The 25,581-nt window shown below is 40.3% G+C and overlaps 4 protein-coding genes across 5 annotated transcripts in view; 2 read left to right on the top strand and 2 right to left on the bottom strand.

The window, feature by feature from the left end:
• spock2 (SPARC (osteonectin), cwcv and kazal like domains proteoglycan 2) overlaps positions 1-5,085 on the bottom strand; it is a 28,301-nt gene extending 23,216 nt beyond the window's left edge. For both annotated transcript variants that reach the window (XM_034152067.1, XM_034152068.1), the window contains exon 1: positions 4,833-5,085. In XM_034152067.1, the coding sequence (XP_034007958.1) occupies positions 4,833-5,021 (189 nt within the window). In that variant the 5' untranslated portion in view covers positions 5,022-5,085. The remainder of the gene's footprint in view (positions 1-4,832) is intronic.
• Positions 5,086-14,459: 9,374 nt separating this feature from the next.
• On the top strand, positions 14,460-16,048 carry LOC117499583 (DNA damage-inducible transcript 4 protein-like). Its single transcript, XM_034152066.1, has 2 exons — positions 14,460-14,708; positions 15,164-16,048. Exons 1-2 carry the CDS (start codon positions 14,543-14,545, stop codon positions 15,667-15,669), a joined length of 672 nt encoding a protein of 223 aa, XP_034007957.1. The 5' UTR covers positions 14,460-14,542; the 3' UTR covers positions 15,670-16,048.
• A 262-nt stretch (positions 16,049-16,310) lies between these two features.
• On the bottom strand, positions 16,311-21,612 carry dnajb12a (DnaJ heat shock protein family (Hsp40) member B12a). Its single transcript, XM_034152065.1, has 9 exons — positions 21,400-21,612; positions 20,483-20,660; positions 19,621-19,766; positions 19,350-19,520; positions 18,500-18,582; positions 18,288-18,397; positions 18,027-18,199; positions 17,629-17,775; positions 16,311-16,936 (listed from the first exon to the last, which is right to left on the bottom strand). The coding sequence occupies exons 1-8, from the start codon at positions 21,530-21,532 to the stop codon at positions 17,654-17,656; spliced, it is 1,116 nt and encodes a 371-aa protein (XP_034007956.1). The 5' UTR covers positions 21,533-21,612; the 3' UTR covers positions 16,311-16,936; positions 17,629-17,653.
• Positions 21,613-21,625: 13 nt separating this feature from the next.
• Positions 21,626-25,487, top strand: trmt2b (tRNA methyltransferase 2 homolog B). Its single transcript, XM_034152064.1, has 2 exons — positions 21,626-22,670; positions 23,329-25,487. Exons 1-2 carry the CDS (start codon positions 21,807-21,809, stop codon positions 23,950-23,952), a joined length of 1,488 nt encoding a protein of 495 aa, XP_034007955.1. The 5' UTR covers positions 21,626-21,806; the 3' UTR covers positions 23,953-25,487.
• Positions 25,488-25,581: the final 94 nt, after the last annotated feature.

Below are 25,581 nucleotides of genomic sequence, written 5' to 3'. Positions count from 1 at the left end.
ATTGAGATTCTAAATGTCCTTTTTGTAGGCCTATCTGAATACAAACATCACGCTGTCACATCATTTACACTATTTTGGGACTTGTACTGCCGGGCTAATTACTGCACATACAGGTTTTTAACTTCTGGAGGACTTGGAAATATCCCACAAAGAGCTTATTTCAGGCAGATTTCTGGATGTTGGCTTTTCTCTGCAACAAACAACCTATTTGGCATACCGAGTCCCAGGTTTAGCCAACACAGATGCAGGTCACTCCGAGAGTGCAGAACATTTTTAACATCTGTAAGGAAACATGTTGAACAAAAGAATGCTTAACAAAACGTGTGTCTGTTTCTGCAGTTTGGAGAGTTGTGGATGATGTTACATTTATTAAATTGTGTTTCCAAATGAATGTACAAAAAAATGTAATAATCATATCCTTTCTTCAATACTTAGGAAACCCTCTCCCTGTCTCTGCGGCACCTGTGCCCTTCAGCTGTGGCTATTGTACTGCAGTGGAGAGCAGCTGTGGCTTTGCAAGCAGGGCATGATGAAAGGCTGTTTCTTTTTTCTTCTTCTACTCAATTACAGCCCACCTAGGCCTCTGGTAGCCGGCCAAGACACCCCACAGCGCACCAGTCGCCAGTCCAAACCCTGAACAAACGCGCCATCCAAAAACTGTTGGAAGAGATCGAGATCCATCTGCATCACCAACACAGCTCTGGACGTTTGCAGCCTCATAAAGAATCTGGAGTATGATAAGGAACAACTCGTGACAGAACAAAGTATGACTAATGGATTTTTGATAAGCTGTTATCATCATGCATAGCTTTAACGCATCAGTGGCAGTCTATTCTAACATTGGGGAGTATGGAGTTGAGCTGCTCCGTGATAGAAAAGCAGGACTAAGCGCAGGGTTGGTGATGAAACTACTGTTCATCTGGATAGTGTTTAATGGAGTATTTGGCTCCGGTGTTACAGATGTCATTACCCACAATTATGTTTTGTATGCTATAGTGAAATGATAAAAAGGAGCATTAATCAAAGTGTTAAAATTGTGCTGGTCCAAAGCCAGTTTAAGGCAAAAATCAGGGAGGTAAGTAGAGATTTTTAAGGTCAATCTATTTTCAAAGGTTCTTGCCAGATTGCGAGAATGACTGCCCCCCCTGTTTTGCATATTTATCAAGTGGCATCATGAAGGAATCTGATGGTTTTTTTGCAGGTGCTGTTTCTTAAAAATGAAATGAATGATAACAGGTGCTGGCAGGATTGGTACTGGGTGGTCCATTGCTGCCTGAGTGGAGAGGCATGTATTTTTAAGATAAGGATTTACCAGGCACAGACAACACTGGATGGAAAGCAGAGAAAATATTATCCCAAAAATCACATCATAAGTCTGATCCCTTTCTGCCATGTTCATACAGGCATGTGTAATGGATGCCAACAATAAACTGCCTCATGCTGGGTGAGCTAAGTCGTAATGATCATCCATTTTCAGGCACATATCTGAGTTTATCCCAAATCAACAGAAATAAAATATACCAGACCAATTTCATGGCTTGGCAATTTCATGGACAGCATCATTTTTACAAAAATAGAATAGAATCTGTTGTTGATTTGCCTTTGGTAAACATTACAAATTAGATCCGCTATGAATACAATGCAGTAGTCTCCAACCATTTCATTTCACACTGAAATGAAAATAGACATTGCTTTGACTGGTGAGATGCACCCAGTTGACATGTAATTGTCCCTATAATTGAGTCTCAGTTTCTGTGCAAGGAACACATTTTATTCAGCATCTTAAAATAAAAGTCAGAACATGATGGATGTTCTTTATGAGATCTGCAATTTCTTTCTACTGTATGATTCCAGCTTTTAATCATCCCTTATATAACTTTCTCATTATAACAAAGGTTATTATTAGATATATCTTTCGGGTTGTATAAAACAAAGAAAATAAATTAATACAAAATCTAAATTGTACACATTATAATTGCAACTTAGGCTGCCGAATGACTTAAAAGAATGGAACAAATAACACCAGGTCTTTGGGTTTAAATAACAATTCTGCATTGACTGCCTTCACCCGTTCCCCTGTATTCTCTCTTTTCCTGGATTTGGTGCATTAGTGAAATGAAATGTTGAGTGCACCTGTCAGATTAAAGGATTGAAGGTATCCCATTCTATTATTTGTTGACTGTAACTGTTAAATCTAATCGCCTTGTCTTCCTGAGAAATAGATTGAATTGAAGTGTGGGAGCTATTTTTATTGAAAGTGAAAGACCCTCTTATCCAGATTTGGCTTTTACATTTCATAAGAGTATAAATATGAAATATTTACAGAGAGCGTTCTGCAGCCTATGTATTGTGTGTGTTTATGCGTGTGTGAGGGTTTGTGTGCATCTGTTTGTGTTTGCGCACATGCAAATGGGAGAATGAAAGAGTTAAGTCTTTCATGTTTTCGCAGCTTTGATTATTGCTTTCCAGTGTCGGATTAATATTCAACATTCTGGTCTCAGAGGACTGTGCAAGTCAACATCAATTTATGTAATCTGAATATCTATAACTGTGTAATTGGCAGTCCTTTATACATCAACTATACATTTCCCAGAGACTGAACTGCTCATTTTCTAGTTCTGATTTTTTTTGTTGCTCAAAGACCAACATGAAGCAACACCAATTAAATGTTCATTATATTCAATATTCATCAGCTCTCATTAAGAATCATCAAGGAAATAGGTGGTTGCAGTAATGGTGTTTAGCTTGAAGACATTTGAACGATACGAAAATATCCTAATACGGATGTTTCCACTTATTCCTCGCACCCGAAGCAGGACTGGTGAGGGGGGATAAAGTCATCAAACCTTCAGTGATACATGCTCCCTTTCAACACCATAACGCAGAGACTGCTGTTGCTACGGCAGCAAGCTGGAATCAAAGTGGTTTCCATTGGCGATTCCCCGGGGACTTTCAGTGGTTTCGTTTCTCTGATGTTTCTCCTGTCATCATCATCATCACCAGAGACACCAGCACTGCTGCCCTTTAGCACGCTAGCAAAAGCACGTGCAGATGCAACAGCCTTGAAAAGAATCACGCCTGTGCACTTGCAGGAGTGTGGAAGCCAACACACACTTATGCACTGGAGGCTTGCAAATGCACATGCACACATTAAGACAGTCACCTCTGGGAATAATGGTCATGAAAGAGACACTGTGGAACTGGATCTGTTGGTGTTTCACAGCAGCTTTGATGTTCAATTGAGGGGGGAAAAGGGAAAGCAGAGCATGTGACATCTTTATACTAGATGGTAACGCCTTGAGCAATGTCAAGAAGAAGCCTTTATATCTTGGGATGCTCCACACATTCTGGTTCTATGTTTTGTTTTTCACAGCCAATCATGATGGGCCAAATTCAGAGTGAAGTTGCTGCTCTTACTAACAGTGTTGGATGTAAGCTGTGCAAATATAGAGCAGCATCCAGCGAGTTATAATCCCACAATAATTCTGACTTAATCTTTCCATGCACACAATTTCATTACTTCCCTAAGTACAGTTCCCGAGGACATTCTCCTTAAGTAATCACAGCCAAAGTCATCTGATATCCAGGAGGGGCGGCTGCCAATTTCACCTTTTCTTCAGGGACGTCCATAAGGAGGCGTATGAATGTGGATCAAAAACGACAGCGCAGCTTCTCTGCTATGGTTACTACTTATAAAGGCTTCTCCTCCTGTAAAGATAGGGCATTGTTCTCACGTGTATGTTCGTGCTCAAGCCAACCGCTCACATTTCAAATCCAATAATGATACTTATCACGTGCTAGTAACCACCCTGGATCAATTAAAACCCAATTAACAGAAGTTATATGGAACATTATCCAACTGCACTATTGTCCAAATCCTGCTGGGATCATTATTAATCATTTCACAGAGCCTGGAGACAAAATTAAGTCCATACATTCACAGACACAGCAATAGATCACTGTGTATAGCCTGCAGGCTTTAATCAATCCCTGCAACCCAGTTCAGTCTGTTCGGTAGGTGAATGTGCACATCAATCAATCCCCGCCCCTCTGCTCTAATTGCTTAATTCTCTTGTTTGTGAAATCTCCTGGGACACGTCTGGAAACACATCTGAGGTAAGGGCAGTATTAAGGGCAGTATGATGGAATAGGTCTTTAATGTTCCTGCTGTGCAAGTGGGACCAACACATCAATTGCCTGGTTAATAAAGGAAACCATCTGCTGTAGGCCTACTATAATGTGAAGAGTAGTAGCCTATAGAGTCTAGTTTGTGTTTGCCGTTTGGATTTAGATGTTTCCAGGTAAAGCTGTCGTGGAAGCTCTTGACAAAAATATCAGTTGAGACATCCTGAATTTTGAGGAGGGGATCAGAAAAGTGAAACATCAAGTCTGTGTTTGGCGTTATGAGCAAAGATATTAAATTCACATAAAATATACAATGTATTTTTGAGCTATTTGTTAAAAAAAACAAGCACAAAATAGAACGAAATTGAAAAGGACATTTTTCAAATAGCCTAATTATATAAATAACACTGTAAACAAAATACAATGTGCAGTTTCACATTCATAGTCCACTATACCATTTATACCATAAATGTGTATCTTAGATATAACAGTGATTATTTTTTAATTGTTTCCAATATTTAAACATTTTTTCTAAAGTGTGTTTCCACAGCCATATCCTAAAAACAGCCCCAAGTTTGTGTGTATCACCCGGGCGAGAAAGTGTGCCCTAACTATTATTACTGTTTTCAAATGACCGTGCGTGTTTGCCCATCAGCGCATCTTATACCGCATTACCGCGCATCTCTCAATCAACACGGAGGACTTACGTCTCTGAAGCGATTCCAGTGCTTGATCTTGCGGCTGTACTGTGAAATGGTGGACAGCCACTGCTCGTCTTCCATGAAATTCCCCGTTTTTTCCGCCTCTTTGCCGCTCTTCACCTCGGTCTGCAAGGTAGACCCAGCGAACATCACCAGCGGGACGAGAAGGCACACCATATCCGTAATTTCCACCATGGTAGCGGACAAAAACACCTCGCACACACCGGCTGTCGGCTTTCCTCTTCTGGGAGGGGGAGGATGCTGAGGCTGGATTGAAACTACCAGCTGATTAGCCTATAGGATGCTCCTTCTGCTGAGGGAGGGAGAGAGGGGAGAGATAGATTTGATAATAGTATGCAGGGTAAGTCCTGGTACTGTGTGACACTTTGGGTATGTTTACATGTTTGCACTGAAGGTGGTGTTTACTGTGTTTACATGCTGCACTTCCAAATGATGCTCTGCAGCCTCACGCATAGGTGCACCGTTTGGTATGTAGGGCAGTCTAAATAAAGGGCTGCAATTAAGGGCTATTTCCGTTTTCTCAATTATTTGATCAATCAATTGGTCAATAAAATGTCAGGAAGTAGTAAGAAATTCCGAAATTCATCACAGTTTCTCAAGTTGTAGATGGAGCTCAGTTGTCATGGAGACAGATCTATTGCCAAGGCTGCTTGGATTAATCTTTAGCAATTGAATGATTGAGTGTTAATCAAAATATGCTGAATCAATTAGGAAAAATTGCTTTTAAGTTTGATAGTAAAGTTTGCAAATATCAAACATAAAACACAAAAGTCAATCAGTGACATTGCTGACATCTATCAGAGCTGCAAATCTGATTTCATTTCAGTTATTTTATAAATCTAAACATAAACATTAGGTAAATGCTTACAGCATGAATGAAAAGTGCCCAAGCTAACATAGCATGAGCAAAGACAAAACAAATGTTTTCTTTCTGTCTATTACTTTTTTTCCCCCGTAGATTGTAATATAATATAAAAAGCTTTGTGTTTAATGTGTAATATTGATCAGACCAGTTGAAAATCCTTGTTTTATGAATGGCCTCTGAAATACACCTTAGTTCCAAATTGGTTGATTGGAACTTCCAATCAACCATTTTAGATTTGTGATGGCAGAAAAGGTGCAACTAGTAACATAACGCTGGCGCTCTTCCATTTGATGGTCCCAGAAAGCCGTGGCAGTGAGCCGGTGTACATGCTAACAGAGCGCTGGAACTGGAACACCTAAATGCAACGCAGCCATAATTAATGTTGTTAATGAGGTTACACGTTTGCTATTCCTGCCATCACATGCTATGAAAAAGGCCTGCGTTATCATCAATGAGCTGAACCAACATATCTTTGACACATCTGAATTCGAACATTGAATGGCTCACACATTCATTATCAGGTCTTTTGTTTCTGACTGTGAACCTATGGTTTGGAATAAACTAAATTGATTGTGAATCACATTAGACTACAGTATGTCTACCCCTGCTTGAAAGGAGAATACTTAACTGCCACTATAACAGTGAAACAAACCTGGCTAAAATAGGACAATAAGACTTCATAAAGCTTAAAAGGTTCTGCCTCAGAATGGTTACCTGGATTGATGAAGAGAAGGTTAGTGGATTTCTTTGCTCTGGATCTCTGTTCTGCTGTGTTCAGATATACGGCCCACAGATAATGTGTGCTGATAAATTACCGGAAAGCATTATGCCAAGCTACAGTATCTGACTGTATCTGCCCTGTCGGTCCCAAGAGAGATGGACTGGATCACAGCTTGTAATTGAAAAGCTGTATTAACTGATGCCATCTTTATTTTGCCCTGATAAAAAGACATGCACGAGACAGGGCATCAGCGTAATCAAATTTACAAGCAAAGATAAAGAAAGAGCAAGTTGTTTAAAAGAAACACAGTGCAGACATTTGGATGTGATCAAATCAGTGTCCTAGAGCAACAAAGCATGTCTTAACTCAAGTATATTTGAAGCATACTGCAAGTGTGATGCTACTTTTTTCAAACATGGCTTAACACTTAGATTGGTAAAAATTATTTATGTGCGCAAACAATAAATCTGCATAATGCAGTTGGTTTGAACTGGGCTGTGCTCACAGTGTGCTCTCAGCTATAAACCATAATATGTGTATTCATACAGATGCATTTTAAAGTAGTGCTCTGCAGCAGCTGCCATCAGCCCGCTTCATTCTCAGGGACATTAATCCAACTAAGAGCATTGAGTCAAATTAAGCAAAATGGCATTGTGATTAACGTTATGCATCCTTTAAGGCACATAGGTGAAAGCCCACACTGCTGCATTGGGAATCAGACATAGGCACGGTCATGAACCCAGTGACAGATGTCATGTGACAGTCACAGTGCAGAGATTCAGAGAGAGAAGGGCAGAACATGGCAAGCTAACAATGTGCATCTCATTTATTGGAGCAAGTTAAAGAAAAGATGGCTGAGTAATCCTAGAGTCACAGAGCCATAGGGGGTTTCAGGTAATCCCTTTATAAAAGCCAGGGAAAATATCTCCCTGTCAGTCATGTGAGCATAGTTCCCTAAGGTCTAATGCTTTATGGAGCAAAGGGAGAGAATGTAACTGATGGCAGGAAATTGTAAGATCAGGTCATACTCAATGACAAAAGACTCATTACGAACAGGATCCTCACATGCAGAGGATAATGCTTGGTATTCATGGGCCACTAATGAAGTCTATGTCAACATTAGACTACAAAGACACTGCTTCAATTAAAAAGTGGTAAATTATGCTTCGTGTTTTTTTAAAGCATCCCATATTGGGAAAAAGACATTGCACAGTACAAGTCATATGTTGAACAAGGTCTGCATGCCAATTCAACGTAGACCCTTAGATTTAGATTTGCTACCTTCAGAAATATTTTCTATTTTGCAGGTATGTTCGTTAAGCTTTTTGGGTCAATTTGAAAGTAAACATTTATTTTCTGTGTGTTCTTGCATCAGCAGCTTACATCTTTGGTTGCCAATGCCAGGATGAATTATAACTATTTTATTGATCCAGTGACCTTCCAATTACTTCTATCATCAGGTCAAAGATTTATCTTTCCAATACTTTGATTTATGATCAATACTCCCTGCATGCCTAATAAAATTCCCATCAGCCTCAGCTGTAGCCCAATGTGTATTGCTAACAATCTAAATGTAGGATGCTCGGCAAATGTGCCAAAGAGAATAGTGAAGAGTTTAATTAATTTAATAGAGAGTAGCCAATCATTTGAGTTAGAATTAAAAGCAATTGGAGCAACAGTTTGGCATTATTATTATATTTGTTATATTGAGTTGTTAGTAAGCTTTTGGCAGATTTTGTTGGACAGATCGATGGTAGCTTTTTAAAACGCGGTTTCCACTCTTTTAGGCGCAGCTAAGCTAACTGACTGCTAACGCTAACTTCATATTATGGGGGGTCCCTCTCTCTATCACTATCAGAATAAGCAAAAATGCCCAAAACAGCTGCAGTTTAAAGCTTGATACCAGTTGTATCACTTAACTTGGTATTTCCTTTAAGGTTAAAGAGTTATAATGTGTTTTTAATAATAGTATGATTTGTATTAGATGGTATACATGCAAGTTATCCATAATACTTCAAGATTGAAAAAGCAGTGACAACAGCCTTAAAAGTCTTGTTTAATTCAAAACCAAACACAAAAAGCAAACCATTGGCAGCACTGCTAAATAATGCACAGGCTTCTAAAATGAGAGATAGCTTCACTCAGGGACAAGCCACGGTAAGAGCACTTATAAATAATGATTGGGATCCTATTTTCTTTGTCTGATGTCATATGGTTAATCATGTATGCATTGTCTTTCTCACTCCTGCAACCATCACTTAGAAATGCAGCTTCTGTGTAATGACATTCAATCAATATCAATCATAAGACATGACAAACTGGAAATTACAAACTGTTCAGGGACCTTTTGTTGTTTTATGTGAACTTAGTAGTCAGTGAAAGGAAACATGGAACACATTTTCTAGGGTAGATGTTGCATTCAGTTCCTGTATCCTGCAGTTGGCAACAACAATAAAAACGCCTGATTTAATACTGTAAAAAGGACAGAATGTTAATCTGAAATGAAAAGACATCTTGATATGACACATAAGACAAGGTGTATAAAGGTGTATGTGTGCCTTTGTTGCAATTCCACTGGATTGTTTTTGTATAGGCTATTCTGAAGTCAACCCAATATTGATCTGAGTTTCTGATGCAATTCTCTTATCTCGGTATAACTTGGAAGCATTATTTTTATGTAAATGCGCGAACAGAGTTGTATACTCTGAGCTTTAGGGTTTCCAGACACTGGGCTCAGAAACACTGCATTAAGAGACTACATGCTGTAATACCTATTACTGAAAGATTTTTTTTTTTTTTTCCTTACAATAATGTTGACAAAGTGACAGAAATAAACATGAGGAAGCCAGAACTATTGAACTGTGGCTTGAGCAAAACATTTCAGATATACCCTGCCTACAAAAGCATGCAGTTGCTATAGCTACAGTCTGGCAAACACAATCAAGGAACACTTTTACCCCCTCCTGAATTAATTAACAATACGAGCATATTCTAAAAAGTCTGGAGACAAAGATTGTATCCGAGCTAAATCAGGTGTAATGTTATGCATTCTCCATTTAAATGGCTCATAAATGCTCAAGTTTCTTTCACAACAATTACTGAAACAAATGGTTCTTTGAAGACTAAAATATAATGGTGTTCCTTTGTGATTCACTGAAATTCACCTTAGATAAAGCAAATTGTTAGAAAAAAAATCCATTCTTGAGAATGCATTTGGTAGTAGATATATTATACATGAATACATAGCCTGAGGCTGGCTAGCCTAACTGCTCTCTCAGGCATGTTTGGACTGTAAAACACAACGTCAGTCACGCTTTATTTCCTCTTATCCATTTGACCTCCCAAATAATGGTCATCCCCAACAGTGTAGGAGCTTAAGCTTAGTTAAATGATATATTTCTTATAGGGACAGTTCAGAGAAGCAGAGAAAGACAGTTTTGGCCAAGAATGCATGTCAAATGTTGTGTTTTCATAGCCACATTTGCTCAAAACAAAAGGTGCAATCAGGCAGACACACACGCAGGCACGCACACACACACGCACGCACGCACGCACGCATGCACACACACACACACACGCACACACACACACACACACACACACACACACACACACACACACACACACACACACACACACACAGTCATGTACAGGCGTTGCTGTGGCGCCACCTACTGCATCCGCATTGTATTACATCAGTTAGGGCTGACTCACCAAAACTGTTTCAACAAAGGCCTACCAATCCGTGTATCTACGTACCATTTGTTTTTCTTTATTAAACAAGTAAACGGAAGAGCGTCTGAGAGGCGTTTTTGCTTTTTACCTTACTAAATGGTCAAATGGACGGTCATTGGAGCGAGGGGCGGGGCGAAACTCACGGAAGTGAATTCAAAACAAAAGCACTCGCTTGCTAAAATACACTTAACCACATACTGTGTCACCGTGGGTTCTCTTTTAAATGGTCGTGCCAACCACTACTGTTTATTTCTAGAGCAGCTTATGTAGATATGTGTGGCTTTTAGGGAAGGAGTCACTTCATGCAGAGCTTAGTGTCCTTAAGTTATACTCAAATTCAAGGCCGGCATTTCAGTGAGGTATCAGCTCGCGCCTTCAGCTCTCTACCCTGCCTGGTAACATGTTGTTGTCCCTTTGATGAGTCAAGGGCCCACCCTGACCCTGCAGGCGACCGACCCCCAACCAAACTTCATAGCTTTTTGTTTTTCTAATATTATTTCACTGTCGAAATATGACATTCAACAGTCAATTCGACAGAGCAGTCATCGCATGTTTTCAGTGTCATGAAACAATGAGAAGACACACCCCTTAGTTTTTGGACAAAAAACTGATATATGAAAGAGCTGTGAAAAGATCCATTCTTGCCTACGGCAGCTGGGACTGACACGTATCGCACGTAGGCCTAGGACAGGGGTCTGCAACCTTTTTGACCAAAAGAGCAATTTTGCTCATTTTTGTCTAGAGCCGCAAAACATTATTTGATAGCTTGATTAAAAAGTTGTATATATTGTTACATCATTGACAAAAACTACAGTTTTTTTGCATTTATTATTTATTACATTATAGAAAACTGTTTAGGCCTACCTCTAATAATAAACAAAGAACTCTTATAAGGAGAATTAAAACAAATACACATAGGCCTACTAATAAATCAACACAGCACTTGGGGAGTCCTCTGCACATTTGAAGAAAATGAATATAATTCAAATGGGCCCACTTTGAAATAAATAAAACATATAGCTGCACCCTAAAAATAGTTAACTGATTGAATTATGACTGAAGATCGTCAGCTGTCTTCCTCTTCCGTGTTTTTCCTCCAATACGTAGAGGCTGCAGCACCTTTGACAACTTCTCTCCACAAATCAAATATACCGGTAAGCCAGCATCGTTTGCTGTGAAAGCATATAACTCTAACCACGCAGAATGAAACCCTCTGTGTCCCTCCGATACTTTTATTTTCTTTGATTTATCCATAGTTCGCTCATCAAGTTATTCGCCTGCAAGAAAAGGCGCTGCATGGTGCGGGACCGTAGCAGGATATGACGCATATTTTAGTTGATCTAATTAAAACCGATTTTTTTATGTGTCACAGGCCGTATCTCATTTCTGAGATTCCCCTCCTAGGCTGCGTTTCACTTCTCTTATTTTTCATTTCCTCGCTCCTCGGTCTCGGTCTCACCGGAAGTTGATTTGTCTGCGCCATCTTGAGTAGCGTCCCAATGGCCTTATTTCTGCCGGAGGACCGAGGACCGAGGAGCGAGGAGCGAGGAGCGATAATGGAGGAGCTATAATCGAGGAACCACCAGACCATCCTTCGATGAAATCCTCAGACACTCACCCCGCCCCCTTACTGTGTATCGCTCACTGATTGGACGATGCAGCGCATGCACTGATCTGATGCTTCTTGACATGAGAGCAGAGTTTCCCAGCGGAGTGAAGAAAACACATGAAACTCACGGGACTTACTCCTCAGTTTATACCGTGTTTTGTTTCAATTAATGTATCATTTAGTTACAAATATGTGATATATCTGAACAACAAAGTGGTCAAAAATTATTTTATTCATTTATTGGAAACATTTTCATGATCGCTTTTTTCGTTTTACATTTTCATTTATTGTCATTTCCATTCAGTCAGTCATTAAGTGCTATTTAAAATGTTAATTTGCTACATATCTAAACAAACAAACAAAGTGTGCAATCCAATTAATGTTAATCTAACTGGGTTTTGATAGATAACATATCTCTTTTTCTTCTCTCAATTATTTTATGTCTATTGTGCACTCTAATCAATATTAATCCAACTAATGTTCGTTTATACATTTTAAGAATGGCGTTTATCTTTTTTGAGAATGAGTTCTTATTTGATTTTATTTATTTGGGTCTACAACAGATGATACAAATGTTTGTGTCAGTAAATGTGTACTAACAGAGGCGGGGGTGTGTGTGAAGAGCTGGTTGCTGTCAGACGATCAGCTGTGCAGCGTCATCACAAACGGACGTCGCTTCACGTGACGCTCTGGAGGAAAGGATGTCCCATTGCTCTTAAAACTCATTTCCCTGCTTCTCGTGGTTTCCTTGCGTCTCTCCATGCTTCCCTGGTGGGAGGGACTAGTCGCAGGGAAACGACGCAAGTGAGGGACGCAAGGAATCCATTTAACCGAAGTGAAACGCAGCCCTAGGGTGTTTCTCAATCGCGAGTACGCTTGCTTGGTAGCACATGTCTGCCGAGCATCTTGCTTCAGAAGCGAGTCAAGAATACTTCCTGCCATTCGGAAAACAAAGAGTGGAACAGGCTAGCAAGTGTGCAGGTGTGCGTCATATGAGAGGCCCTGCCTTACATCTTCCGCCACAGATTTGGGGAAATTGGTCCGTGCGCAAAGCATTGTGGGGATTTTAAGGCCGCGAAGTCTACTCATGTGCACACTCGATATTTCTCCAAACGGAGTACGCCGGGCTCGGTAGATTTCCAAGTATACTGGAGATTGGAACAGTACTTCGGCGGCACTCGATGACGTAGTATGCTTGAAATAGTGGCTCAGAAGCAGCTTTACTCGCGATTGAGAAACACCCCTAGACTCCTATCCTCGTGTCTTAGTCCCGCCCACAGGAGATGCGAGCGGAGGAGCCGAGGAGGGGAGCCGAGGAGAGAGGAGGGGAAGCAGCAGGCGGTTAGAGAAATGAGAACTCCTCTCCTCTGAGCGGTCATATTAAAGAGACGTCCGTTCATAGAGAGGCGAAGTCCCTCCCCTTCCGGTTGAGCTCCATGGGACCTTATTTCGATCACGTTTGAATTGTGCCACGAATTACACATATGATGTTTGTCAATTTAAAAGATAATTTTACAAGTCAAAAAAATAAAAATGTGTCGTAAAACTGTGAAGTAACACTTTTTTTGTGAAACCGCTCAATGAACTACATCTCCCGTCTCTCACCACACACCAAGACGGCCGTCACGTTGGCACATTTCACCTCTTTCTTTCAGAATGAGGCGAAAAGTTTTAAAAGAGGTGAAAATCACTACAAGTCTGGGCATGTTGAGAGCTGTACATACACAAAAGGGGAGTTAGTCGGTTCCGTAAGAGCCAGCATGCGGGACCGGGATTCTGGGATTTGTAGTCTTTCTAGTTGCGTATTTTTCATAGTCTTATATTTCAACAGTTTTACGACAAACTGTGACTTTTTATACTAATCAGTTTCACCACTTTTCATCAAATGGTTCTAGTCAGTCAAAGAGTTTTTGGTGACTTGCAATAATATTAAATGGGAGTTTGGCTGAGTTTTACTGTGTAGAAAGCCTCACTTATTTGAATAAGTTATGTTGCATGTGTGTGAACAGCACAACATTAAATAGTAGGCCTTTGCATGTCTATCAAGCTGGAAACACACACAAAAAACAGCTTTAGGAGTCCACAGGAGACTGTAGGCCACAATGGATTAAAACAATCTAAAAATCTAAAAGACATGACAACTGATGGTGATAATTAATTAATTGTGTGTGTGTGTGTGTGTGTGTGTGTGTGTGTGTGTGTGTGTGTGTGTGTGTGTGTGTGTGTGTGTGTGTGTGTCTGAAACCAGGAGCCAGAATAATTGCGTGGGGGCTCAAGTTGGCCAGGGACGGCCCTGCCTCCTAGGCCTACGTGCGATACGTGTCAGTCCCAGCTGCCGTAGGCAATAATGCATCTTTTCACAGCTCTTTCATCATATCTGTTTTTTGTCCAAAAACTAAGGGGTGTGTCTTCTCATTGTTTCATGACACTCTGAAAACATGCGATGACTGCTCTGTCGAATTGATTGTTGAATGTCATATTTCGACAGTGAAATAATATTAGAAAAACAAAAAGCTATGAAGTTTGGTTGGGGGTCGGTCGCCTGCAGGGTCAGGGTGGGCCCTTGACTCATCGAAGGGACAACAACATGTTACCAGGCAGGGTAGAGAGCTGATACCTCATTGGTTAAGAAATAAAGAGGGCGGAGAATCCCGGCTTGGGTATTTAAAGCTTTGTTCCATTGTTGCGAGTGTGTTTTCCAGCTGATTCTCTCAGTAGGCAGGTGCCACCGGAGGACGATACCACTGCACTTTTTTTTTGTAAAGATGTATTTTTCTTGCAATCATTCCCTGGACGGCAGCTTTCCTCCGTCCCCAACGGAGAACAGGGGTTCAAAGCGGCTGTCCTGGGGCAGCCTGCTGCAGAGGCTGACTGAGCTGAAGGGGATCAGTCACTTGGTCCCAGCAAATCATGGCAGCAGGAGTGAAACTGGTGAGTGCTGCAGCCTTTTGTCTTAGCAGGGTCCATTGTGTTTTGTTTGGTTTGTAACCAAGGTGTATTTAAATGTTAGTTGACTTGTTAAAGAGAGAGCTTGAACTGACAAAGAACAAAAGGGTTAAAGAAAACGGATGCTTTTCATGATGACCTATTTTTTTTGTTAGTCCTGCACATCCGTTTGCAACTCTTATATATCATATATATCAATATACCAATTACTGTATATAGACTATTCTGCAGTTTCTATTATTTTCTGTTTCTATTATATTATATTTTATTTACTTGTAGCCTACTATTTTATCTGTTTTATTGTGTTGCACTGTTGAAGGAGCCTGTGACCGAAGATTTTCATTGTCATAACTACACTGTAGCTATGCACACATGACAATAAAAGCCTTGAAACCTTGAACTATGAGATAAGATTTGAACTTTAATTATCTTTATTTCAGGATCTGTGGCAGACATGTCCCTGTCAGAATCGGACAGCAGTTTCTTCTGTTACCCCCTGGAGGAGACGCTGGCTACTGAGGTTGTAGCAACAATAGCACAAAGTCTCAACAAAGCCTCACACATCCTGGGCTACTCCAAACTGATCCTTCCAGACTGTCTACTGCTCAATATCAGCCAAGAGCTGCTGCACCTGGCTTTGAGCGAACCCTGCGGGCTCAGGGGAGCGCTCATCGACCTGTGTGTGGACAGGGGGGACCCGGGCACAATATGCACCCTGGACCAAATAGCAGTGGATGCCACCCTGGTTTCCACCTTCCAAGTGACTCTTGTCCTCAGGCTGGAGTCCAGTGGATTGTGGCCGAAGGTTCAGAAGCTCTTCAAGGGAAACAGGTCACTCCAGACATCTGTAAGGCACCAACGCTCTCTGAGGCTTAGTTCGAGTTTTAGGGCGATAAAGAGGAAACTGTATTGTTCAGGGGAGCTGCTGATTGAAGAGTGCTGCTGACTCAGCATTAATAGCTGAATTGAATTCATGTGTACTGCGAAAGGATATTGGGTTAACCATTGCCTTTCTTAAAGGCATTATCCTATGGCTCCAAATGGCACTAACAAGGACTGTACTCAATTAGCATCAAACTGTCTTTGTATGCGTGTATCAAACTTTCCCAGGACCCAACTTATGTCTCATGGCAGCTACTCCCCTGATTGCAGGTGACTCAACAGTGAAGACTCATGTTGGAACATGGATCAACTACTTTCCTATGATTGTAAAGTCACAGCCGCGAGGGAATGACCTATATGCATTTGATAGTCAAATATTACCTGAAATGTGCATTTGTTTTTATAAAAACTTAAGAACATAAAAAATAAATTATTTTCTATGATATCTGGTAAGCAATCGATGACTCCTCATAAAGCATGTGTGTGTGTTTGGAGCTGACCATTTTACCTTTCATCTCCCACCATCAACAGGTCAAAAGCTGTCCAATACTCATTAACAAATAACTGCAAAACTAGTCACATTCAAATCTACTTTGTGTTTCATGCTTATTAGCACATGCTAGCAAGCTAACACACTGAACTTAAATATTGAACATGGTAAACATTACACCTACTTAGTGTTAGAATGATGATTAGATGCTCAAGTCAATTATCGGACAAATTTAATTCAAATAAACTTTTATACAATATTAGCATGTTAATTTAATAAATATGGTTTACTTTTATTTGTGCAACAATTTCAATACTTATGATTCAACAGGCTACAAGCAAATCCACAAAATAACATTATAGTAAATGATATTAACTCCAATAAACCCTGCACTGTTAAAAGTAAAATGAATATTTACATTGGTTAAGAACTATAAAAATTACACACTTTCCTTGTGAGTGGCTCAGACATATGTCTATGAGAAGGCCATGAGGTTTCTCAAAATGTTTAAGGAAAACAACAAAGACTGGGACAGAGAAAGCTAATCAGCTTTGTTTATCGTTCAAATAGACAACTATGCTCTTACTTTCCACCGTGACGCCCAGCGGACTCTCACCATCTTGAAGACACTAGAGTAAGAAAAATGTCAGCAGTCAACTCAAAGCTTCTCACAGTTCTACAGGAAGTCAATCTACACCAAGTTGCAGAGAGGTTCCCCAATGAGGTCTGCTGCCCACTGCATGTAAGGCATTTTTGATTCTCTTGGTTTGCTGCAGAAATATGCTCCAATTTCAGTAGGCTCAGACCGATTGCTTCTAATTAGATTCAAGTACCGACGAACCTGCAGAAAAAAAAGAATAAATGATAGTTATGCAGCAGTCACTCCACATGGGAGGAACTGTTGGATTTGATTCCTATACACGCACAGATGACCTCCACACAGATCACTCATTAACACCAACACTTGTGCAAAGCTCAGTATCAAAGAACAGCCACAAGAAGAAATTGAATATACCGACAATTATGCATGTTTTAGCCAATGAACAACTATAATTTCAAACTTCTCATAGCTGTGGACCTTTTTAAATTATACTATTATACTATGTGTTGGATGCTTTTCTACATTGCAGGCAGCCTTGGATTTTTGTTCAGGTCAGTATTTAAATCAACTAGCAGAGTCTTGCTAAAGATGGCTAATCACAGTGATCCATTAGTTGCTTTAATTGACGGCGTTTCTTTTTATTGCTCAAACGTCTGTCATCACTTGCTCTGACCTGTTTGAAAAACTGTTTTGGTCGGTGCTGCAAAGTGCTTGTGGGGACTCCCCGACATCCGAGACAACATAGCTGACTCTTAAATATATCGGGTATCAGTCCCTGCTTGGAACTGCTTTACTATGTGTCAAAAATAAAACTGCCTTAGGCGAGTAGTCTAATTATGGTGAGTGGTAACATCAATGTGGAAAGGTGGGAATCAATCCAGACACAGTAGTAAATGTACTGTAATGCCATCGTGGTGGTTGTGGCAACTTACCCATATGTGCACCCATGAGTGGTTTCTAGCCATCCAGTATAACCTGAATCTCAGATAGTCTGGAACAGCTTGGAGTCTCCATTTTCTGTGCCCTCTGGTACAACTCTGAATCTCCAAAGTAACGAGCGCGATACAGTAATCCTTCCTCTGAAAGAACAAGAGGAGAGTGTGTAAGTACGCTAGGTCTCTATCAACTATTCTTTAAATATCACATGTTAAGTAAATCCTTTGTTAACTTTAAACACAGTGGTATTTAATGTCACAAAAGTTCAAAATCATGGTGTCACACTGTACAAATGCAGTACTGTCGAGTATCGGATCCGGTTAGTATTAGACAAAAACATGTGCAGATTTATTTAATTATAAATTAAACATTTGTTGTGTGCAGCCCGACTTACTCTGCTGCTTCTCCTTCCAACAGTTGTTTCTGAGGTTGGAGATGTAGTCTTCTTCCACACTTTTCTCAACGTTCCTCAGATTTTTCCCAGAATATTCTTCGTTGAAGCGATCTCCCACATAGAAAAGCACCTTCAGGTTCGACGTATGCCTTTTCTGAATATATCCAGCTGACCTGTTGTATAGAGGAGACATAATAACAGAGTGAGACCAATGGGACATTTCCCACAGCATCAGAAAGCTCTGAGTGGAGAAACACTTACGGGCTGTATCTAAGGCTATAGGGAGGCTGCGTGACCATCATCTGGCTGAGAGCAGAAACAACGATGAGGATTAGGATGGGCATCATCTGGACAAACAGAGCCAGACCTCCCTGTCAAGAGAGAGAAAAAACCTTTAATAACTGTTTCGCAAACACAGTGCATCAGCTGGTTTCAAATTCAAGTGTAATTAAAGGATTAGAGACGGGACTTACATCTCTCTGCTGGTCTCCTCGTCTTTCTTGCCTATTCTGGTTTGCAAAGTGCATTCTTCCATTCCTGTAAACGTGTACGTTACCTGTAAAGAAATGAAAATAAAGATTGAAGTGCTACAACTGTTAGCCATATGAAATTGAGGCACAATAATATCTAAATCCAATCACAGCAGCTGGTTTTCCTGATAATTATTACAAACTCAACAAAACAAAAAAGGGAAGTGTGACTGGGTTTACATGCAGAGTAACATTTTTACCAAGGTTGATCAAGGAAGCAAAACACTAGTGCAGACAATACAATACAATCAAGTGCGAAGCATGTAGAAATGCTACTACTGAGCTGTCCACTACATGCATGCATCTGTGAAAGACATTAAAAGGTTTTGCTGTATGCTCCTACAGTAAAATACTAATGGTAGATAATGGCACTATGACTGAGGTACTCTATTGTTAAATAAAGTCTTGGCTTGTTGAAGAAGAACGCAAAGGCAGGGCAAAAAATAAGGAGATTCACAAGGACAAACAGCCATTCAAACCGCTCTATCTCATTGACTCTCAGAGAATGGGTGCTGATAAGGGCTGAGTAAAGTCAGCAGGCAAAACCATCAGCCTTTACCTTTAAGTCAACGCTTAGGGTTATGCAAAACACAGTTAAGGATAAGGCTTGCTCTCGAATGGGTTCCTGAGAAATGTTACTCCAAACATGAAAAACAGAGAAAAACCAAAGGCTCTCTAGCACTGCACAAGTACAACATCCGTGATTGAGCCTCGATTCATTGTTGTTTGAAAAGTGCTATATAAATAAAGCTTTATTATTTATTATTATTATTATTATCTGGCCTCTACTTACTTGATGGGAAGCCTCCACCAAAGAACATGTTGAAGAGGTCCTCAGGTGAGATGTCTGCTTCAAAATCACGATGTTGTCTCTGTCTGGTTGGGTTTGTTCTCTCTTCTCCATACTGGTCATACTGCTTTCGTTTGTCAGTGTTACTCAGCACGGCATAGGCATTGCCAATAGCTGCAAAAACACACAAAAAAGCCCCCACAAATGTGGACCTCAGTAAGCTCCCATTCGCATGTCTTCCACAGAACAGCACAGGAGATAACTTTTAAATTACCTTTAAATGCCTCTGTGGCTCCAGGTGCATGATTTTTATCTGGATGAAATTTCAGAGCCAGTTTTCTGTAAGCCTTTTTAAGATCCTCCTCAGAGGCGGCCTTTTCAACCCCCAGAATTTGGTAATAATCTTTACAGCTCTTAATCCTGCAGTACAGCAACAAAAACACCAACCAGAGAGATAGTTAGCAGATTGCAAGGGGAAAATGGAATCACACAAATATTAATAACACACAAAAACACTTTTCACATTATAAACAAAACATTTTAAACCATTTTGAAAAATGACATTCAATTAGTTATTTCAACATTATTTCTGAGGATGCCGATTGCTCTTTAAAAACACAAGACAACTGTAGACTTACATTGAATAGTCCGAAAAAATAAAAAGAGCCATCTGAATATAATAAGTGTAATCCGGCTTTAGTTGTTGCACTTGATTTTTGCCACTTTTAATATTCTTATGTCACTGGTGGGGCTTAAATGCAAAAATACTATAACAAATATTCCAATCAATCCATTCCTTGTCTAAAAAAATACTTTGGATTTAGTTTTTCATGTGACTGCCATAACATGTATTGTTGCTACTAAAGGCAGTACTTAATAAATACATTAGACTTTTTCAGTTCAGTGTCATGAACAATAAGGGGCTCTAGCTACTTGTAAATCACACACTTTTAGTAATTACATTTTTTCTTTTTTACTACACCTAAATAGGCTTTTCTCTAAGACTAAAATGTCACACTATTGAATGATGTAAAGGAACTGAGTAAAACATGTCCTGATGTCTTAATTTGATCAGCTCTAGTGTGTGGTTTGTACATTTAAACTAAGACAAAAGAACAGGTCCACATTGCACTGACTTTCTCACAGCCTCCAGCTGATCTGCAGTGTATGGTTTGGCCGACTCTGAGGCCCCCCGGGCGGAGACATCGGGCTCCTCTCCGTGGCTGCGTTGCCTCATAGTGGGCCCGTCTCCGTTCAAAGGACTGCCATTCTCATCTGGGGGCTTTCCATTCTGGGCTAGCGACTCCAATAAGTCTGAAGAAAAAAAAGTGGGGCAATATTATGTAAGGATGACACCTGAGTCTCATTCATAATCAGATATCCACATTAACAGGGCCCGTGCCCACAGTGACTATTATCCACCCCATAAACACATTATGCATTACATTGATGCACATTTTAATACTGAAACCTGCACAACCCTTTGAACATGTTGCACATTTCTGCTCCATACTTCATATTTTTAAATGTGCACAGCTCTGCAGTTTCAATAGAGTATTTGTCATATTTTCTTTTACTGTAGGCTACTCAGTTTCTTACATATTTATATTTTGTGTAAATATTGCCTTTATTTTATATTGTTACAATAGTCTTTAAAATAGCCTTTAAAATAGTACAATTGTTTGCTTATTTTCTATCTGTGTCTTTGTATGCACCATTTAAACCAAAGCCAATTCCTCGTATGTGTAGACCTACTGATTCTGATCCTGATAATTCACTAGCAGTTAGCTATCGGCTAGCACTGAAGCTGCTAACAAGGACAGCAATGATCTAAATAGCCAGTGACAATAAGATCGTACACATCTAAGACAGTTAAGTAAACAAATATGTTACATGGATCGCGGGTAGGGTCCTTAAAAACTACAAATACCAATTGTGGGGGAAGCTGGTGTAACGATATGACGGTTATGCTAACGTTAGCTGGTTTCACAGCGAAGCGATGGCCCACTAACCGACACCAACCACCGCCGTAACAGACGCTTATTCGACGTACTTTTTGCCTGGTTGGTCGGAAACAGACGCTGGGCCTTCTCTAGAAACTTCCTGGCTTTATCCCGTTGGTTGTTGTTGACGGCATTTATGGCTATTTTTATGCACCGCTCCGCTTCGTCCTTGTTTGAGTCCATCGCGATGATCGCGACACAGCGGAAATGTTTACTTGCCCTGGGACGCACAGAAATGACGCTGAGACGTTATCTGGCTCGTAAATAATACGTCATGGCAGTTTGAAACCACCAGCATGCACTTCAATTAACGTCGGGCAGAAAGTACGTCTTTAATCTGCTATATTTAAGGTCAGATGTTTCTTTTGTTTTCTATATTTAGCTTCACTGGCTGTGACCGTGTCACTAACTGACAATTGAGGCACCCTACGACATAGATACTTCTCTGAAAGTCAAAATGGCTCTAGCAGCTGCACAAACCAGGTCAGTCTTATTTATAAAACGCAAATATCTGCATGCTTTGAGGAAAACCTGCCTGTGGTTTTCAACGAATGACACGATTCTAGCTGATCAGAGGAAACCACCACCGAAAACACATTTGAGAAAAAGTCAAAAGAAGACTACTTTGACTGATCTGTCCTGGGAGGAAATGCTGGCTGGTGTGGTCACCCCTCTATGGAGGCTGAGTTATGATGAGCAACTTGAGCTCAAGCTAAAGCGCCAGGAAAGGATCCTGTCTCAGCTGTCCGGGTATCTTTCAGGTGAACTACAATCACAGTCCTCATTACCTGTCAGAACCAAACTCAGCTTCCCTGTCTTGCCTGTTCTGCCATCACCAGTTAGGGATGGCTACCGCAACAAGTCTACCTTTTCTGTTAACCGAGGAGTGGATGGAAATCCAAAGACGGTTGGATTCTATGTGGGCACAGGGAAGAAGGGAAATATTGTTTGCGTCAATGGAGACCACCTTCTCAACATGCCAGAGAAGCACACAAGGGTGGCCAGATGTTATCAGGACTTTATCCGCCTCTCTTCTCTCGAGCCCTGCCTGCTGTTCCACACTGGGGGTCACTGGAGAGAGGTCACAGTGAGGACCAATGCAGAGGGCCACACTATGGCTATAGTGTACTTTCATCCACAGACGCTGACCCAAGAAGAGGTGGCGGTCCATAAGGCTGAGCTGCTGGATTACTTCACGCGAGGGCCGGGATCAGTCTGCCAGCTGTACTCGCTGTTTTTCCAGGAGAGCGCCATGACCCGCTGTACTCATGAGCAATCACCCTACCAGCTCCTGCATGGTCAGCCACACATATACGAGGAGGTAATACAAACCATTAGGGCAACATTACAGGGAATCCTTAAGTGACTTCACATCGCATACAGCAAACTTTGTAACATGCCAGCATTGCAACGTAATAATTGTCCAACTGAAGCAGTACTTATTCTGGTACATTCTTGTGTCAATACATTTAGATTTACCTATAAGCACATGGTAATTTAACTGTATTTACATGTTTAAAGATGGTGATTCTTTTACTCTGTTTCCTATTTTAATAGTTGCATTAAATGACAGACATTGGAAGAAAGTGTTTCACAAAATCAGCCAATCATCAGCAGTAAAAACAATAATGTTCAAAAGCACTCCAAGGATTCAATAACAGACTTCCATAAAGTTGGGGGACTTGCACAAAAGGTCAAAAATTGATGCAGCCCAAACCATGATATCCTGAATTGGGCCAAGTTCTGGAAACATTGGACCTTAATGTTTCCATAATGCAATGTGATAGCATTCTCAATTAAAACCTCCTCCCCCAGTGGATTCCCATGACTTTCAGGCTATTTGTGTTTATTGTTATAATAGTCCTATAACTAATTAATATTTTTTTTACAATAATAGACAGAGGCAAATTGACATTACAAAATCCATGTATATATCTTCATTATGTCTATTTTCCTAATTGCTGTTTTGTCATTCACAGCTGCTGGGATTCAAATTCCGCATATCTGCCGATGCCTTTTTCCAGGTGAACCAGGCAGCAGCTGAGGTGCTGTATAGCACAGTGAGACAACTGTGTATCCCAAACCCAGAGGAAGGTGGGGAAAGGACACAATTTGGTGGTACTCTTCTGGATGTGTGCTGTGGGACAGGTGCCATCGGCATTATTACATCTCCCAGAGTGGACAGAATTATTGGTATAGAGCTCATAGAACAGGCAGTGGAAGATGCTCGACACAACGCAGCTCTCAATAATGTACTGAACTGTGAGTTTATCCCTGGGAAGGCTGAGGTGGCGCTTCCTGGAGTTATGTCACAGTTGAGCTCTGCAGGTGGAGGGCCTGTGGCAGCTGTGGTGAATCCTGCGCGAGCTGGCCTCCACTACCGAGTGGTCCGAGCTTTACGAAACCAACCTAATATCCGCAGGCTGGTCTATGTGTCCTGCAAACCGGATGGGGATGCTATGAGGAACTTCAGGGAGCTTTGTTGTGCTCCTGACCCGAAGAAGAAACTCACAGGAGAGGCATTTTCTCCAACTCTGGCTGTGCCTGTAGACATGTTCCCACACACTCCTCATTGTGAACTGGTGCTACTATTTGAGAGGTAGCAGATGATTTAGTTCAGAGTTCAGCTTTAAACAACACTAATTTATTTGTAACTCTGATGTGGCATCAAATAATATTTCACTATATGCTAAATATAATGGCTTATCTTTACCCACACACGTTTTCACTTATTTTCTTGATTAGACCTTGTTTCAGGGCTGCAACAAATACTTAATTATTCTTTCGATAAATCTTTTAGGATATACAATATACTTACATTGAGTCCAGTATGATGCTTTGAAGTTGCTTCTTTCGTCCACCAACAGTTCAAATATCATAGTATATTCAATTAACAATGATAAAGAAAAGAGAAAAAGGGCAAATCCTCACATTTGAGCAGTTAGAGCCAGCAAATGTTGTTACTGATTCTTTGGGCAAATTCAAAAGGTAATTTAGTCTCCGAGTTTTGTGGAGATAGTGAAGTGTAAGGCTTTACATGTAGAAGAGGCCATCTCCTATAGTGACCGTTACACCACAAACCCTGTCATGAGACCTGTGACCTCTCAAAATAAAAGCCTCTGCAGATCAACTTATTTTCACTACATGAGCTAATTTTCTGTTATTTTAGATGGCGTACACCTTTTTTAATCTTATTGTTTTGTGTTGTACTGCACTGACAGATTGTCTTTTACTACAGCAGGTGAACAGATGAAAGGTCACCTTGGATAAGATAAGATAAGAAGATGTACTTTATTGTTCCCAAATTGGAAAATATTTTTGTCCCAGCAGCACGTAAAACAAGGCATCGCACCTAATTAGAATATAAACAATTATAGAATCTCAAAATATAAAATTAAATGGAACTAAAAAAAGAAGAAAATATAAAAGTTGACACTAAAGGCTGTGAACTATCTAACAAATAAAACACTAAGGGCCAAATTACAGCTGACACAATATTAAAGTAGGATATGATTTACATTACAGAGTTGAGTCAATAAATGTATTACACAGTGTTTATCCATTATAAACGTCACAAGCCTAAAAGTTGCTGAAGAGGTGTTACAATGGATTCATAATTCTGTGAAAGATGTTCATATTCTTTGTCCACATGAGTGATTCTCTTTGTCTGCCCTGCAGTAGCTGAATTTGTGCAACAGATGGCGCTATAACCACTTTTTTAGTAGCCATCCTATTTGGAGACATCCCATTAATTCCAGTTGACTAAAGGTCAATATCATATTGAGTGTACAGTTTGAGTGGTCCACGTTTTTTCCAGAGAGTTTACCAGGGTGTATGTGAGGTCATACATTGCATCAGGACGTCCTTGGTTTTTAGATAGGATGTTGTTTGATCTCTTGGGTGAAGTCATGGGATGATGATGCTCATGAGGGGTTAGCATGAAGCTGGGAAATGAACCTTTTTACACTGCCCGGGGTATAGGGTTTAAACAGGCACATACATGCCCTTATCATAGTCATGTTTACTAACTCTGCTCTTGCTAATTTTATTAAAAAAACTTGTGTTCACAATAGGTTTCTGCGGTTTATTGATTAAACAGCATGTGCTTAAGAAAAGTAAAATATATGTTATACATAATAATCAAATCTTACCTTCAAAATTTCACACAAACATGTCATTTTTAATAAGTAGTTTCTGCATATTATATCTTTGTCTTTTGATTTGGACATTTG

Source organism: Trematomus bernacchii, unplaced genomic scaffold (genome assembly GCF_902827165.1).
Source record: "Trematomus bernacchii unplaced genomic scaffold, fTreBer1.1, whole genome shotgun sequence".
NCBI lineage: Eukaryota > Metazoa > Chordata > Actinopteri > Perciformes > Nototheniidae > Trematomus > Trematomus bernacchii.
Note: the sequence above shows the minus strand (reverse complement) of the source record. Positions and strands in the feature narration are given on the sequence as shown.

Coding starts and splice junctions, on each gene's coding strand:
- LOC117499583 (XM_034152066.1), top strand. CDS start 14,543: ATGTATTTTTCTTGCAATCATTCCCTGGACGGCAGCTTTCCTCCGTCC. Junction 14,709..15,163: donor TGGCAGCAGGAGTGAAACTG/GTGAGTGCTGCA, acceptor TCTTTATTTCAG/GATCTGTGGCAGACATGTCC.
- dnajb12a (XM_034152065.1), bottom strand. CDS start 21,532: ATGGACTCAAACAAGGACGAAGCGGAGCGGTGCATAAAAATAGCCATA. Junction 20,661..21,399: donor TCCGACCAACCAGGCAAAAA/GTACGTCGAATA, acceptor TTTTTTCTTCAG/ACTTATTGGAGTCGCTAGCC. Junction 18,200..18,287: donor TATAGCCTTAGATACAGCCC/GTAAGTGTTTCT, acceptor TCTATACAACAG/GTCAGCTGGATATATTCAGA.
- trmt2b (XM_034152064.1), top strand. CDS start 21,807: ATGGCTCTAGCAGCTGCACAAACCAGGTCAGTCTTATTTATAAAACGC. Junction 22,671..23,328: donor AGCCACACATATACGAGGAG/GTAATACAAACC, acceptor TGTCATTCACAG/CTGCTGGGATTCAAATTCCG.